Source organism: Echeneis naucrates, chromosome 3 (assembly GCF_900963305.1).
Source record: "Echeneis naucrates chromosome 3, fEcheNa1.1, whole genome shotgun sequence".
Taxonomy (NCBI): domain Eukaryota; kingdom Metazoa; phylum Chordata; class Actinopteri; order Carangiformes; family Echeneidae; genus Echeneis; species Echeneis naucrates.
The window spans coordinates 8,307,181-8,322,320 of NC_042513.1; the positions used below are offsets into that span (position 1 = coordinate 8,307,181).

The 15,140-nt window shown below is 39.0% G+C and overlaps 1 protein-coding gene across 1 annotated transcript in view; it reads right to left on the bottom strand.

Annotated features, from left to right (window-relative positions):
- The window catches only part of pcdh9 (protocadherin 9), a 184,200-nt gene that overhangs the window by 52,554 nt on the left and 116,506 nt on the right, over window positions 1-15,140 (bottom strand). The window contains exon 4 of the mRNA XM_029498588.1: window positions 2,822-3,023. Coding sequence (XP_029354448.1) covers window positions 2,822-3,023 — 202 coding nt within the window. The remainder of the gene's footprint in view (window positions 1-2,821; window positions 3,024-15,140) is intronic.

Sequence of the window (15,140 nt, forward strand, 5' to 3'; positions counted from 1 at the left end):
ATCATGGGAACTATGATGAACACATAGTTCATGTTTTGGAAGCGTCACAGTTCAGTATTCTTGGCCTAGAAAGCTACTCAGTCATTGGAGGGCAGCAGGACTACGAACTGATCAGTCTCATTTAACACATCCCATGCAAATACCAAAACTATTTTTAATCAGAGAAAAAATATGAACTCAAGGATTCTAGGATTCACTAGAGACATTTAAATCTTCCCTAAAAACCAATTTCTTTTCCATGGCCTTTCATAAATGAGTACATGCTATTTCTAAGTATTGTAGTTTTTTTTTGTCTACAGTATTTTATTTATTTATTTTTTTTCTTTATTGTTATCTATTTATCTGTTCACTTCTCCTTGTATTTATCCTGTTTCCTCTTCTGTACAACACCTTTATTGACTGCTGTTGTCTTCAAGGTGCTTTATAAATAAAGCTTGAGTTATGTTGAGTTGAGGATTTTATAAATTCAGCAAAAAAAAAAAAAACAACAAAAAAACAAAAACAAAAACAAACTTGTCATCATACTTGTAATAATTTAATAAATGACCTAAATTTTCATTATTTAAGAAAGTCTTTTGAGCAATCTTAAAATGTCAGAAAAAAGTGAGACTATCCACTGTCAAGCATCTTGTTTACTGTAAATGTTGTACAGGGTGAGGTTATTTTTAGAACTGTTAGAAAATATTAGAATGAGATGCTGTTTGCATTGTCAACAGACGTGAATAAAGTTGAAGAGTTGGTTTGAAAAAAAAGATTAGGGCCTTTTAAGTCTGGCAGATACTGTCTCGAACTAGTTAACCTGGGCCCCCCCGAGTTCAGGTACTTGAGAGAAGCACCAGCAGGTAACACATTCCTCATAGACAGGACATAAAATCATTATTCTGCCGAGCAGCAGGTCAGTGATCAAAGACCGCTGCTGTCACTGTTAATAGTCTGCAGACAGGCAAACAATACTAACAAAGCAAAATGCCATTGCTAATGCACAAAAATGATGCCTTGAGTCCAAGCACTGTAATCACTCCTGTTACACATGTGAGCTTTCAAGTATGATGCTGTCTCTTAGATACTTTAAATGACATACTTTACAATTGCAATGGCTCATCTTTAAGTTAGCTTAACAGCCTTACTGAGCGAGTGTCTCTACCTTCCTAGCTCTCTCTGTAAGCCACACAAAGCAAACAGGGCCATTGGCTCATTTTTATTTATAAAGATTTATCAGTGAGCTCATTATGAATTTATATGCACCTCATATTTATTTAATTTTTGCATTTCTTATATTTATTTATTTATTAGAGTTTATGTACAAGTGTCATCTGGTTAAATTATATCAAGAGGAAACTTGATATAAGGGGTACTAAGAAGGCGGCATGCATCTTAATACTTGTCATACTTAAAGCATACATAATTTACATATGTCATCTTGACATATAGCAGTACTGTCAGCTGTACCATTTGATGGCAAGCCCATCCACATTACATGCCAATAATTTCTAATAATCTAATAACAGTTTAGTATACTTCAGCTGAATCATCTATTTGTGCACCTTTAAAATTTAAATGAGCTTGTCATCTGTGTCCCCTGCTAATGCCTACGACAGTCATAATAATTTATATGTGTACTTGATTCATATCATTTCCTTCTATATAGACACACCATTGATCTTGAATAGGTGAAGCACGAATTTGGGTGAATACTTGGTGCTTGGTTAAAGTCATTCAAAAACCATTAGAGCATTAGAGAATTTGCGGCGAATTGGCGGTACGAGCCAAACTTCAGCTCCCAGTCCCCAAATAATACTGCTTTTAATTCACAGCCAGTCACCACATTCTTCTCATAAAATGGAAAATTCACGACTTTTTTCTTCTCTTCTTGACAAAAATAAAATTGCGTATAAAAGCCGTAAACTAGCTATTACCCGTGTTTAAAATGATTTCCCCCTGCAATAAGCTGCACAAGGTGGGAAGACAAGAAGTCTGTAGTCCTCCACAGAACTCACTGCAACTGTGACTCCATCTACTAAGTCAGAGACTGTATGAAAACATAACCACACACAGTATACTCACAGATCCTAGATATTTATGTGGTGTCGGCTTCTCCACCCTTAGTAGGCAAGCTGGCATCGACCTTGGGGCAATGCGCTTGATCTTAACGCATGCCTTATCTCTTAATGATAAAATGAGAAAACTGGGTCGGAGACGTACTTTCCCACCAGAAATAGTGGGAAGTTAACAGCTTCAGCTGAGCACCAAGACTTCCAACTGGGAAATCATCTCTAAATAAATCAAATGAGTTTCACAAATAGGTGAGGAGCCTATGGGAGGCCAAGGTTTGCTCTTGGGAGGAATGAACAAGTCTGGATGATTAACTGAGAAATGAATGACCTGCTCACGTATCCACTAGAAACCTACTTGAGCAATCAAACGACTCTAAATTAAATGATATTTGATAGTTTGGTTGTTGTTTTTTGTTGTTGTTTTGAGTTTTTTTTTTTTTTTTTTGGAAACCGATTTTCATGACTATTTATTATCCCTTCTCAAAGAGTCTTTGTCATTCCCTCAGGCCAAATGTGAAACATCATTTTCATTTTCCGAAACCTGCACTGGAAAAACAATGTGTGTTTGGATTTTGCTGTCTCACATCCAAACAGGGTAGGTTGAAAAAAAGGAATTCTGTGTTTGCAAGAAAAGGCACAATTACTACACTCAGTCTCTACAAACTCCAATAAGCGTTGTAACTTTGCATTGCTTTAAAGACAGGAAAGCGTGAGAGGAGGAAGAGAAGAAGCTACAGGAAAATAAAAAGAGATATATAAGAACTCACCAGAGTTGGGATCGGAGTTGCCGTCAGCTTCGGTCCTCTTATCGGGGGAGGCCTGTTCATAGAAGTCGTCCTGCGCCTGCACCAGAGGGAGAGGTTGTGTGAGGAGGGAGCCACTGCCTACAGGCTCGTGGTCCCCCAGACCGCTGTCACTGCAGCTCTCCTGAGAGCCATCCGGCAGGTGAAACGTGACACGCCGCTGCGACTAGAACCAAGAGCACAAAACAGAGCCTCTGATGTTAGTGCTCTGCTCTGCCCCCTCAAAAGGATTTTATTTTACACTGAGCTCAGCAAGCTCATGCATGCTGCTTGACACACCGAGTACTGATCAGCACTGGGGTGTGAAATAAGCAACAGTAATCGTAAGCAGCGATGTATTTAACATTAATAAGGATGGTATTGATGAATAGTAGGAATTCAGAAAAGGGAGGATGATTGCTAATTTAAGTTTCTTTTGACCTGGGCCTAGATATTAATGGGGAAAGGGGCGTCAACACATGGTCAATACAGTCACGTTTCACTGCACAATGACAACCAATAACAGCATGCAAATTAAACATCAAGCACTGTAACAAAAAATTTGCACGGTGAAAAGTTTCATAAACTTTCATAAATACATAGTGTAATTAATGTCAGGCATAATTAACTAAGACTTTGAAATATCTAGATATTGAGCTGGGCAGTGTTTATCATGTTTGTGAGGACTACTGCAACAATGCTCGCACCCTGATTGTTTAGTTTGTGTTGTCATATTGTTTGGTTGCTGGCAAAGTCAAAGTGGCCTGCAGAGTTAACAGAAGTCGCCCCCAGGCTGTCCTTTTTCCTCACAAATGTGCATGTTCACTGAAGGGAGGAATTTCTTAACCCACAAGTGTTGCTGCGACATGTCTTCTAGGGCTTTGGCTGGAGATATGCATGGGAACACGCCCACACGCACACACACATGCATGCACACACACACACACACACACACACACACACACACACACACACACACACACACACACACACACACAATCACACAATCCTTAAAGCCATCCTGATTGAATTTCCAATTGTTAATTCCAAGTGTATTTTCCCCTTGCTCTAATGACATTTTCCTCAGGCTTTTTCATAAGTCCAGACACAAGCCTGCAGCTAACCTTTCGTGAGCACAGAGAGGTCCCTGCCACATCCTTGGTGATGACAGACAGAGACGGGTTTTACAGTAATTATTGGTAAAAGCAAAGGTCACCCAATCTGCAGTCTGATGCAAATGACCTCATTATATATTTTAGAACGGCTCCAAAAGCATGCAACATTCAATTAAACAAAAAGGGGGAATATAGAAGTGGAAAAAAAAGAAGATTCAGACAGACACAGGACACTGAGAGAAACAATGTTGGCTTCAGATTTGATTATATGATGTTGAATTTCTGAATGGATGAATGGATTATTATTTCTTTTATTTTTAAGCTAATATGCAGTGTTCAACCTTTTTTGACATGCACCACAATCTCACAGGCACATTTGGTTAAAGATAGATAAACAGGCAACTGATTTTATATGTGTGAATGTATGCAGCCTTAATGCCTCTATGCCAGAATGAAATATAGCTGACGTTTCTTGAGGCCATAAAGAAAAAACAATCATTTCAATCATCTTATATTTTTAATTAGTCACAATGTATGTGACACACAGAAATGATATGCGAGCAGTAAATGAGGTAATGTTCATTTATTATAAATGTAATTTAATGAAGTTGACTTTGAGATGGCTCAGCTGCTTTGTTCTGTATACTACTATTCTACAAGTAAATGTGGCTATTGATAGTAAGTAAAGAAGTCAGTGGGTAGATGAATTAATATGCATGGATATATTCAGCCTTAATGTTTTTCTTTCTCAAAGAAATGCAGAAAGGATTTCATCATATCAAAGTTCCAAGATAAAGAGCTGTAATACCTGAGAGCTGGATAAGACAACTGTCTATATCACAGACCAAACACTTCAAATTTGATATGTTTTGTGGATTAGCAGAAATTCAAATTGCCTGCATATATTGACAAAAATCTATATCCAAAACAGGATGTAAAACATTTCTTGCACTTGCCAAGTGCACGTAGAGAATCAAGTACAATTACGCGGAGAAGGTCTGGTGAAGCAGTAGGTAGCAGTAGATAAATGCCCCTGATACTAATTATAAAGGAAGGAGATCCCTCCTTTATTTGTTTGTGTGACAGCTGCTTATTAGGCAACATGGCACTGCTGCTTCACATAAAGAGAGGTGACGTGTGCATGTGGTTTAAAAAAAGCTTCACAGAGAAAACGAACTGTGTAAAGCAGAAAGATGAGGCAAGCTTCAAAGATTTGACATGTGTGGTGTATTTGCATTTGTCTTCATATGTTTTTCTTCCTGCTGATACCAAAGGAGTTGGCCTTAGGCAAGGTAGCCATCTATTTGTTGGCTTCCCTGAAAGTGTCGAACTAGCGATGCGGATAGTGTCAGTTTTTCTCCCACGTCTTTCCAACTGTTTATTTTTCAACAAAGTCAACAGAAACTTTATCCAAAGTGATTATTTTTGAATTAGACCAAGAACGATGTACTGACCACAGTAATTAAAGAAAGTAGCTGAACTAAGTAACTGAAGCTGATCGCAGGTATTAAAAACGCAGTGATACTCTGAATATGTTATAGGTCCCGGAGTAGTGAATGACTTACTGGTGCTTTTGAAACAAAACTAAACAAAATAGAGAACCAAAAGATTTCATCAGTAGATGGCAGCCTGTATAATGCTACCACAGTATCATTAGATTAATTTAGATTAGATTTGCCTAAATCTAATCTAAATTAGATTTAGGCAAATCTAGGGCGGTTCACACTGTTGACAGCAGCAGTGCAGTACACACATACACACACAGTCAGTGCACTCGGTGCACATAAGTGGACTTCATAAAAATTGGGAATGGGAAATGAAGAAAAAAAGAATTAGATACATTAAAATATAGAGAAAGGTGTATAGAGGGATATTACAAACAAGGCAGTAATTGTGATAATATATAAATATATATATGTACACAGTGATAAGGAGGATACTGCACATGGTTCACCAGAATAGGATATTGTTCATATGACGTTATTGGTCTCCTGGGAGCAGAGCTGGTTGTAGAGTCTGACAGCAGAGGAGAGGAAGGATTTGCGGTACTTCTCCTTCATGCACCGTGGGTGAAGAAGCCTGTCATTGAAGGAGCTTTCCAGTGATGTTACAGTCTCGTGTAGAGGGTTGGAGACATTGTCCATGATTGATGACAGCTTTGCCGTCGTCCCCCTGTCTCTCTCTCCACCATCTCCACAGACTCAAGGACAGAGCTGGCTTTCTTCACCAGTTTGTTGAGTCTCTTCCTTCCTGCTGCTGTGATGCCGCTGCTCCAGCAAACAACACCATAAAAGACACCATAGTCAAAGTCAAAGTCTTCAGGAGGGGTTCATGCACTCTGAAGGACTTCTGTCTCCACAGCAGGCGGACTCTGCTTTGGCCCTTCTTATATATTGCCTGAGTGTTGAATCCAGTCCAGGTTCTTTCTCAGGTGAACATCCAGGTGCTTGGAAGAGTCCACTATCTCAATGTCCGTTCCCTGGATGTTTACCTAAGGTGGGGGGGACTATGTGCTGGCGAAAGACCCCTACCAGTTCTTTGGTTTTTCTGGCACTGTGCCACAAAGTTCTGGTTCCATCCAGAGTATCATGTTAGAATGATAAGATTAATATGCAGTAGCTAGTTTTAAAAAAATAGCTGCTATTGCTGAAAGCCCAAGAAAAAGAGAAATCATTTCAGTCATTTTATATGTTCAATTAATCACAATATATCAACATGACAAATGTGAGATCATAAAATCCTCTACTGATATAAATAACGTGCAAGTGGTAATTGACTTACTGTAAATGTAATATCCTTAGATTTTGACTTTGAATGTGAAAAAGTGGCTCATTGATTTGGTAAATGGTTTTGGTGTGTGCTGTCAAACACCCTTGGACTGCTGGCACCTAGAAATAAAATCCCGTTCAGAGCCTTGGGAGATGAAATGATGTGGACTTCCCTCATAAATATTTCACTATAACCTGGCTTGTTGCAAGAAAAATGATTTATTATTCATTTTTTATAATTTCACTGCCTTGCAGGCTGAAAAAAAAAAGGTCCAGCTTTAAATTAAATGCACAGTGTGGGTTTGTGGGTGTTGTTGTTTGTGCGTGTGTTTATTTGTGGGTTTAAACATGTTTGGAGATATTTGTATTTCTATGTTGCTGACTGTCACTTGTAATATTAGCATAAGACCGGCTTAAACTATCCCTGCTGCCAGTTTACAAGATATTACGGCTTATCGCGCCTGCTAACCCTGATTATCCGCTTGTTTTTATAATTTGCCTGACCATACACACTCACTTTGACAAATTCAAAGCAAACAGCTGCCCATTGCTTCTGGAAGGTTTAAATTCCAGAAAGCGCTCAAATTATCAGGAATAATAGAGAGTAAATACCAACAATCCATTGAAAAACTGCATCACCGGAAACTACATAGTTCAGACTTCTGGTTACCAACAGCGACATAAAATTTGGTCCATTTGGTGGCTCCTCCAAAGTTCAAACTGTCAAAAACCATTATCGTCAGTGGGTATTAGAAATTTAATCAATTCATGAAACCTTGTTTCTCTTGATCTAAAATGTGCATTTTTATTTGCAGAACTAATAAACATCTGAATCAAACTTATATTGAGTGGTATTCTGAGCCAAATCAACAATCGGGGAGTGATAATTTACCCAGACGGCAAACGTGACAGAGAAAGTGAAGCAGTTAGAAAGCCACAAAATCACATGAATGGTGACTATTACTGTAATATCAAATCAAATCAGGTTTATTTAATAACGCCAAATCATAACAGAGTAACATCAAGGCACTTTACATATAGAGTAGGTCTAGAGCAAACTTTATAAATTATTTAAAGACACCCAACAGATCCCCCATGAGTAACCATCACAAAGTATTTGAATTCATTTCAGCACAGCACTGTGCCTGGTATGAACACCACCGCTGAAAATCACAATCGGTGGCTGAAATATATAGAATCGCTGCACAATAAATATGGAAACTGATGTAACTTTGGTTTCATGTGACAAAAAACAAATAGCTATAGAGCTCATGAAAGCTTTTCTTTGTGAGACCATATGGAGCGCAGAGTGCAAGTCGAAAACAACTTCTGCGTTGCATTATGTTCCAAACGAACACAATAACCGGGAAGATGTTTAATTAGAAGAAGCACACACTGAAAAGTAACGCATGCAAAAATGCTCTCTCTCTCTCTCTCTCTAAAATACACACACCCACAAAATAATGCAACCTCGTCACCACAGCAAATAATCTTATTTATCAGGAGTCTGACAACTGCAGTGAGAGAACACTTCCCACGAGTCCTTTCTCACAATCAGACCGCTGAGGGAGAACAGTCAAGCAGGAAAACAAAAACTCACAAGAAGATCTCTTTCCCTCCCTGCCCCGCTCTCTTGTTCTTTCTCCTTCCCTCAGAGACCCAAGGTGTTGTGCCACCTGCTGGAAACTTTAGAAAATGCATTTTAAATTCTGTCAGTAAAAAGGCTCCAAAAGAACATCATCCTTTTTCTCTTCCTCTTTTTGCAGATTGTGTGTTATTTCATCTCTGTTTTACAAGACTACACTGTGCTTGTTTGCATTTTAATACCAACTAAAACAGTTGAATGGCAATTAAAGAACAAAGCTGTGTCTATTAAACCTTCAAAAGAGAAACGGTATATCCTATATCCTGGTTTATGCTGACTTTCTTTTTTACTCTAACGCCCTTCCCCATAGTGTTCACCTGCAACCCAGACAAGCTGTAACATCCCATAAATCAAGAGAAACCTTAGCAGCTGATAGACATTGCCTCCTGTCAACCCCACATGTGGATTTCCTTTGGGCTCATCCATAAAATACATCCCAATCTCTGTCAGCCAGGGCTGTACTTTGATGATATAAACACAGTGAAAAACAAGGTTTTCAAACAGCTTAAAAAAGATGAAAGATGTGAAGATAAAAAGAGTTCCCAAAGTTGTTTCTGTAAGCAACAGTCAAATAAAAAGTGACAAATAAATCACAATCTCCGTGGTCTTTGATTCTGACTCTAATATTGACGTAGTCTGTTCCTGCTGCCTCTCTAGAGTCTAAGTCTGCCGCCTTCTGCTTTTCATCATTAAATTAAATTACAGCTCGGCAGTTCTGAGAAACATCTGCATTCTGCCATATTCACAATGACGCCCGATCAGTCACTCCCTTGCTCTTTGGTTCATCACAGACGCACACAGGCAAACACAAAGGCAAACACAAGAATGCATAAATCTCAGTCACTTCTGACCCATTTCCCAAATCGCAAGCTTGGAAAAGTGTGTGTGTGTTGTGTCTGTTATGTCTAACAGTAGTGGGATTTGTGTTAGTCATTTGGAGAACACTTGCTTAGCGTGTGATTATGAGGACCGTCCATCATCTTGTCTCTTTCTGGGCTAAATGATACTCCACAGATTTATAGATGCAATGTACAGTATGTTTGTTTTATTTCTATCTAAGCCACAAGAAATCCTTATCTTTTTTTCCCTAGTGAAGAAGCATGTATTTCTAAAGAGGACGACAGGTGTCATCTTGTCATCTTTCACAGATGACAGGTGTTGTAGCAAGCTCCTTCTCCCTAATGCCCTCAAAGTCCAGATAGTTTCCCTGTCATGTGCCAACACATCTCCAATTAATTCCACCACATTGTCACATTTTCACACATTTGTACGAACACTCCTCCCTCCGTTGCTTGTTAAATTGATATCTGGATAGAAGGCTTGTTTCTAAAAAATTGCCGTTGATATCGTATTCAAAGATCAATGAAAAATGAACATTCTGCCTGGTTAGAATTAAAATGTTAATTATTTTCTTTGCAGTTTTATTATGAAACTGAAAATATGATGCAGATATATTTCTTCAAATGTTCATTTTAATGTCCTGCTGACGTATTGCCTTGAATGACTGATATGGTTAACATGATGGTAGATACTTTATGAGTATATAGCAGCGCTATGATGATTATTTTCTGACTACAGGAAGGTAGGTCCAGCCGTCATGATACCATTTTTGTGTTTTTACCAATTAGTCACCAACTAGGTTTGATCACTCGGGGGCAGCAAGAAGCCCTCTGGGGGTTTCACCACACAAAAATCCAACTGAAAGTCAGGATTCGGTCCGTCTGTTGATAGCAAAACCAGCTCAACTGTGTGCACAAATAATTTGTCCCATGTTTTAGCAAATAAGAAGAAAAAAAACATTCAGCAACATTGTCTGAATTCAAGATTAATGACAAAATACAAACTTGAAAGCATCAAAAAGGCTATTATGAGGATTTTATTATAACTGCAAAGGTGCTCAGCAGTATTGTTAAACATAGAGTATACCAAAATGTTTTCAGGGATCAGTGGAATTCCAGAAACATATTTAGAGCTCTTGAAGCTCACTCGGTCTCCCTACATAACATAGTCTTGTTCGAACCATTGTATGTAGGATTTGACCCTGGAACACTGAGATGAATGGGCTGAAAGCAAAGGCTGTTCTGATTTCTTACCAGGATTATTTAATTTCTCAACAACCTAAAACAGAATAGATGCTGGAATAAGGTAAAATGCTATAATCAAATAGTCTACACCTTGCAGCTTTAAACTGTTATGGCATAAGCTCCTTTAGTGAAAAAAAAGAAGAAGAAGAATACATTCAATACTTTATAGGCCGAAAAGCTTAAGAAACAAACCTTCCAGGATTATCTCTGTCGACTTCAGAATAGCTCTCTAAGTATCTCAAGTTAAAGCTTAAACTGCAGCTAACAGGCGCTGCGGTGGCTGAGCTAACTGACACGCTATAGGCTCCCTACGGCTGGAAACATGAAATTAATGCAGTGACTTAAAATGCATGTCTAACTTTAATAGCCTATAGAGTAGTTACATCTTGCTAGCCTACAGACAGGCAAATTGAGCCAGGTTGCTACAGTCAGTATAGCAGTTTTTGTATTTTATATTTTGGTCTATGAAAACTAAATGAAACAGAGTTTACCTCACCAGACATCTTCAGAGGAGAAATTTTCATTCATAATAGATGTCCTCTAACAGCACCTTGGGCTGGATGTGGACATCTTAGGCTCATCTACTCTTTTATTCCTCTCCACACTGCAGTGACCTGTTACCCTTACTGATGAAGCTTTGCCCACCATCCTCTCCCACTACACACCCCTTCATCCTAACTTTGGTGTGCTGTGAAAGAACCTGACTCGGCTGAGTGAGAACTATGGGAGCACTTTCACTCTGTGCCTTGAGCAGAGCTGAAGAAACCTGTGCAACTGCCACAGAGCATTAGCTACAAAGTTAACCACTACTGACTCACTCATCGGTTCTACCCTCTGCTGACATCCACAGACATAAAATGAGAGACACAGCAATTCTTCTGTGTGTGTGTCTCCTGCATCAGGATGAAGGATTTGACACTCAGAGACAGTTAACTACAGAGCAGAGAAGGCTAGGCCCTGAGCGCTGAGAGTGGAAGCTTGATGTGTTTATGAGTTACAGTCCATGTGATCTCAGTGCTGCGCGCAGTGTACACTGAAGTCACAGCTCTCTAGCACCATGGAAGGTGTCAGCTTATTCAGGCACTGCAAATGCTGCTGAAACGTATATTTCTGTCACCCTGGTATTCAAATGAATCTTCGATATTAGAGGGTAATCACAAATGAATAAAATGCACTCGTGTCGCATTTAAAGCCACACTTTTATTTATACCCATTCAAAACCAAGGCACAATAACAGTGTACTCCATGATTCATAATAACCTACAACCCTATTAGCTGTCGTAAAATCCTATTTGTGATTCCATTACACCAAATAGGTACAAAAGCACACATTTGTTTAGTTGCATCTCTGTTTATCCTGTGGAAATAATGGCTATTTACACAACCATGATTATCCAGCTTTGAGAGATCAAATGTAAATCGATGCAGCAGGGAGATCTGGTCGCCTTTGGCAACTGGCGATTTTTATTGCATTTGCACTAAATGCCAAAAATATAAAACTGTAAGATAGTTTTTGTTTATTTTTAGAGGAGAGAGCAAATGGCTATGTGAGGATACTGAGGTTTATTGAGGATACCTCAATATACTGTAACCTTTGTATGGGCTAAATTCAGCATGTCCCGTTCATAGAAATGTCCATAGAAAACCCAAACCACAGTAGAATTGTGTATAGATTCAACCTGATATTTTCTCACACCCACTATTTTCGGCGAAGTGGTGGCTTGGAAGCACAAGAATCTAAAAATGAAACTTAAATTTCTGTTCAACACTATTTTTATGTATCATCCAACTGGTTGTTCATGACCTGTACTTAACAAAGTAACAGTGCTATTAGTAGGTAGATTTGCATTTTTCAATCAAATCACTGCACTGAGAGAGAGGGTGTGTGTGTGTGTGTGTGTGTGTGTGTGTGTGTGTGTGAATGTGTCTGAGAGTGTGATGCTTAGAAAAGATCCTGGAGTGAAATTTAAAGCAATGTAATGCAGCGTCAATTACATTTGTCAATACAAATTTGTTTCTGAATAGTTCGCAGTCGGTTGCAAGAGCAAACTTCAACCATAAAATGATGGATAGATGGATGATGGAAATGTAGAATATGTGGCTTCCACATATTGAAGGTCGTGAATGAAGGTGTATGAAAGAAATCTTCCACAAATATGTAGATGTAAGTATGGTGAAATAAACATGTTTACTGACTGTATGACTCCAACTCAGTTTTTATGAACAGGGCAGCACGGCGGCATAGTTGTTCGTGCTGTTGCCCCAAAACGAGAAGAACGTGGGTTCAGTTCTCGGCCTGGGGCCTTTCTGTTTGCATGTTCTCTTTGCGTGGGTTTTCTCCGGGTACTGCGGTTTCCTCTCACCATCCAAAGACTTCATGTTTGGGTTAACTGGTGACTCTAAACTGTCCGTAGGTCTGAGTGTGACTGAGTGGTTGTTGGTCTCTGTCTGTCTCTGTGTGTTGGCCCTGTGATGGACTGGTGACCTGTCCAGGGTGAACAACCTCACCTAATGTGAGCCGGAAACAGATAGGCAGTAGAAGATAAATGAATGAACGAGTTATTATAAACAATCAAAAATGGCTCCCACAACAGCACACAACTGTGAATGTGCAAAACATCAGGTTTACACACCTATTCTTTTGCTATTTCACCCATCAGGAAATTAGAAACTTTATTTTTCCTGAGCGGACAGTCACAGCCAGGGAATACAATTAAGCTCAAAAGCCTTAATAATTAACTTTATGGTCAATGATCTTACCAACAACTATTTCTGATGCAACTAATCATCTGGAAAATAAGAATCACCCAGACCCTTTTCCATTTGTTTTGTTGCCAAGCAGCCAGCAATTTCCCTCCAAGAGTTTCTAGTGAAAGCTTGGCACCAGCATAATGCATAGTAGTGGATAGTGTGTCGCAGTGCATAATTTGTTTTTGTTTGTATGTGATCGCCTGGCCATTTGCATTTTGGGAGACTGTGACAGAAATGGAACACTTCTCTTTCTCTGTGTTTTTTTTTCTTTTTCCTTTTCTTTTCTTTTTTCAGTGATGGAAAAACTTTCTGGGAAAATGTAGACCAAAGCAGTATTGTATACAGCATATTGTTGCAGTAATCTTGAGAATTATGGAATTTCTTGAGATGATGGCTCTTATTTTTACAGTAATTGTGAACATGCATCAAAAAGAAGAGAAGAGCTACGCGGGATCAGCCGAGAGAAGACAAACAAGCCGACACGAGAGCGGTGGAGATTAAAAAGGAATGAATATTAATGGAACAGAAGACATTTGCCACTATGAAGGAGTTGATGCATTATACTTTTTGTCAGGTCCATAAAGAAGAATGCTAGTCTTGATTATTCCCAACAAGATCTTTGTCGTTTCCTCAGGTTTAAAAGTGAAATATCACGTACTTCAACTCATGAAGACTAAGAGCATGAATGAAAATAATTAAAATGGCTTCCTCTGTGACAGGTTATCAAATGATGCCTGAAATAACTGAGCTGCTAAAATGTTGTAAAGTGTTGAAGGGTGAGGCTGAAGTTAATAAGAAAGATTCAATCTCTAAGATTGTAAATAGTATGAAAAAGTGTTTTGCTTGAATTTGTTTTTCTCAGATTTGACCTCACAAGTGGGTACAAAGAAAGAAACAGAAAGAAAGAAAGAAAGACAACAGAAATATGACTCACGCTCACACTCAATTGGCTGAAGATATTCAGAGAGGACTGTCTGAGTTTTTTGGAGAATGTGTCTGAAAACACTGACAGAAACACTGACATCTCAGTTTGAAAATCCTCTTTTTGCCCTTGTACAATGTGTTGAACAAGACGAGGTCAAAACCTAGTCTATAGCTGGACGGTGTACAAGGCATTCTGCCTGGTGTCAGCCGGTTTCAGCCCTTTATCCCATTTTGCTCCTCTCCTCGACTCTGTGCTCACATAGAGAAGATTTTAATTCAGACAGATTCCCATTAAAGCTGCTCTTATTTGCACTTTTTTTTTTTTGTTGTTGTTGGTTTTCTTTTCTGTTTCTGTTGTCTGACAAGGGAAGTTTGAAATAGTGGCACACTAAAACTTTAGCATATTTTCTTCCAGATCATTTTCAAGCTGCTGCGCTGATAAAATCCTGATTTTAGAACCACGCCGTTGCCAAGCATGACATCACAGGTACCTTAAAGGAATTACAGACAATTGGTGGATTTAAAATGTATTTACTGGTAAAATTACCACTTTGGTCAGCACAGAGAGGGGTGCCTGCTGAGGGACAGTCTGACCTGGAGCTCCAGGGGAAACACTGGTGATTTTCTTTGGGAGAATGCAGCTCAGGTTTGTCCAAAAAAACGCCACAATTTTTTTTGTATTTGTTTAATTAATTTATTTATTTATTTTTTAAAACTCAACAAAAAGGTTCAGAATGCTGCTTTAGACAGCAGCAACATTGCTTAGTTGCCATTCTTACTTGTCAATGCAAAATGATTTTGAAAGAGTGAGTAATATTCAAACTCTAGCACCTCACAGACTGACAAATGCTGGGTGCGGCTTCATCACTCCGTCAGAGATGTCTGTGTTTAGCAGTGGCTGTGGTGTTGCGGTCCAGCCAAAAATAGCAGGCTGAGCAGATTGTAGGACATAAATAGGAACGAGAAACAGCAGTGGCGGTACATAGGCAGCACTTGTCCTGTGAATGTCCAAGACGG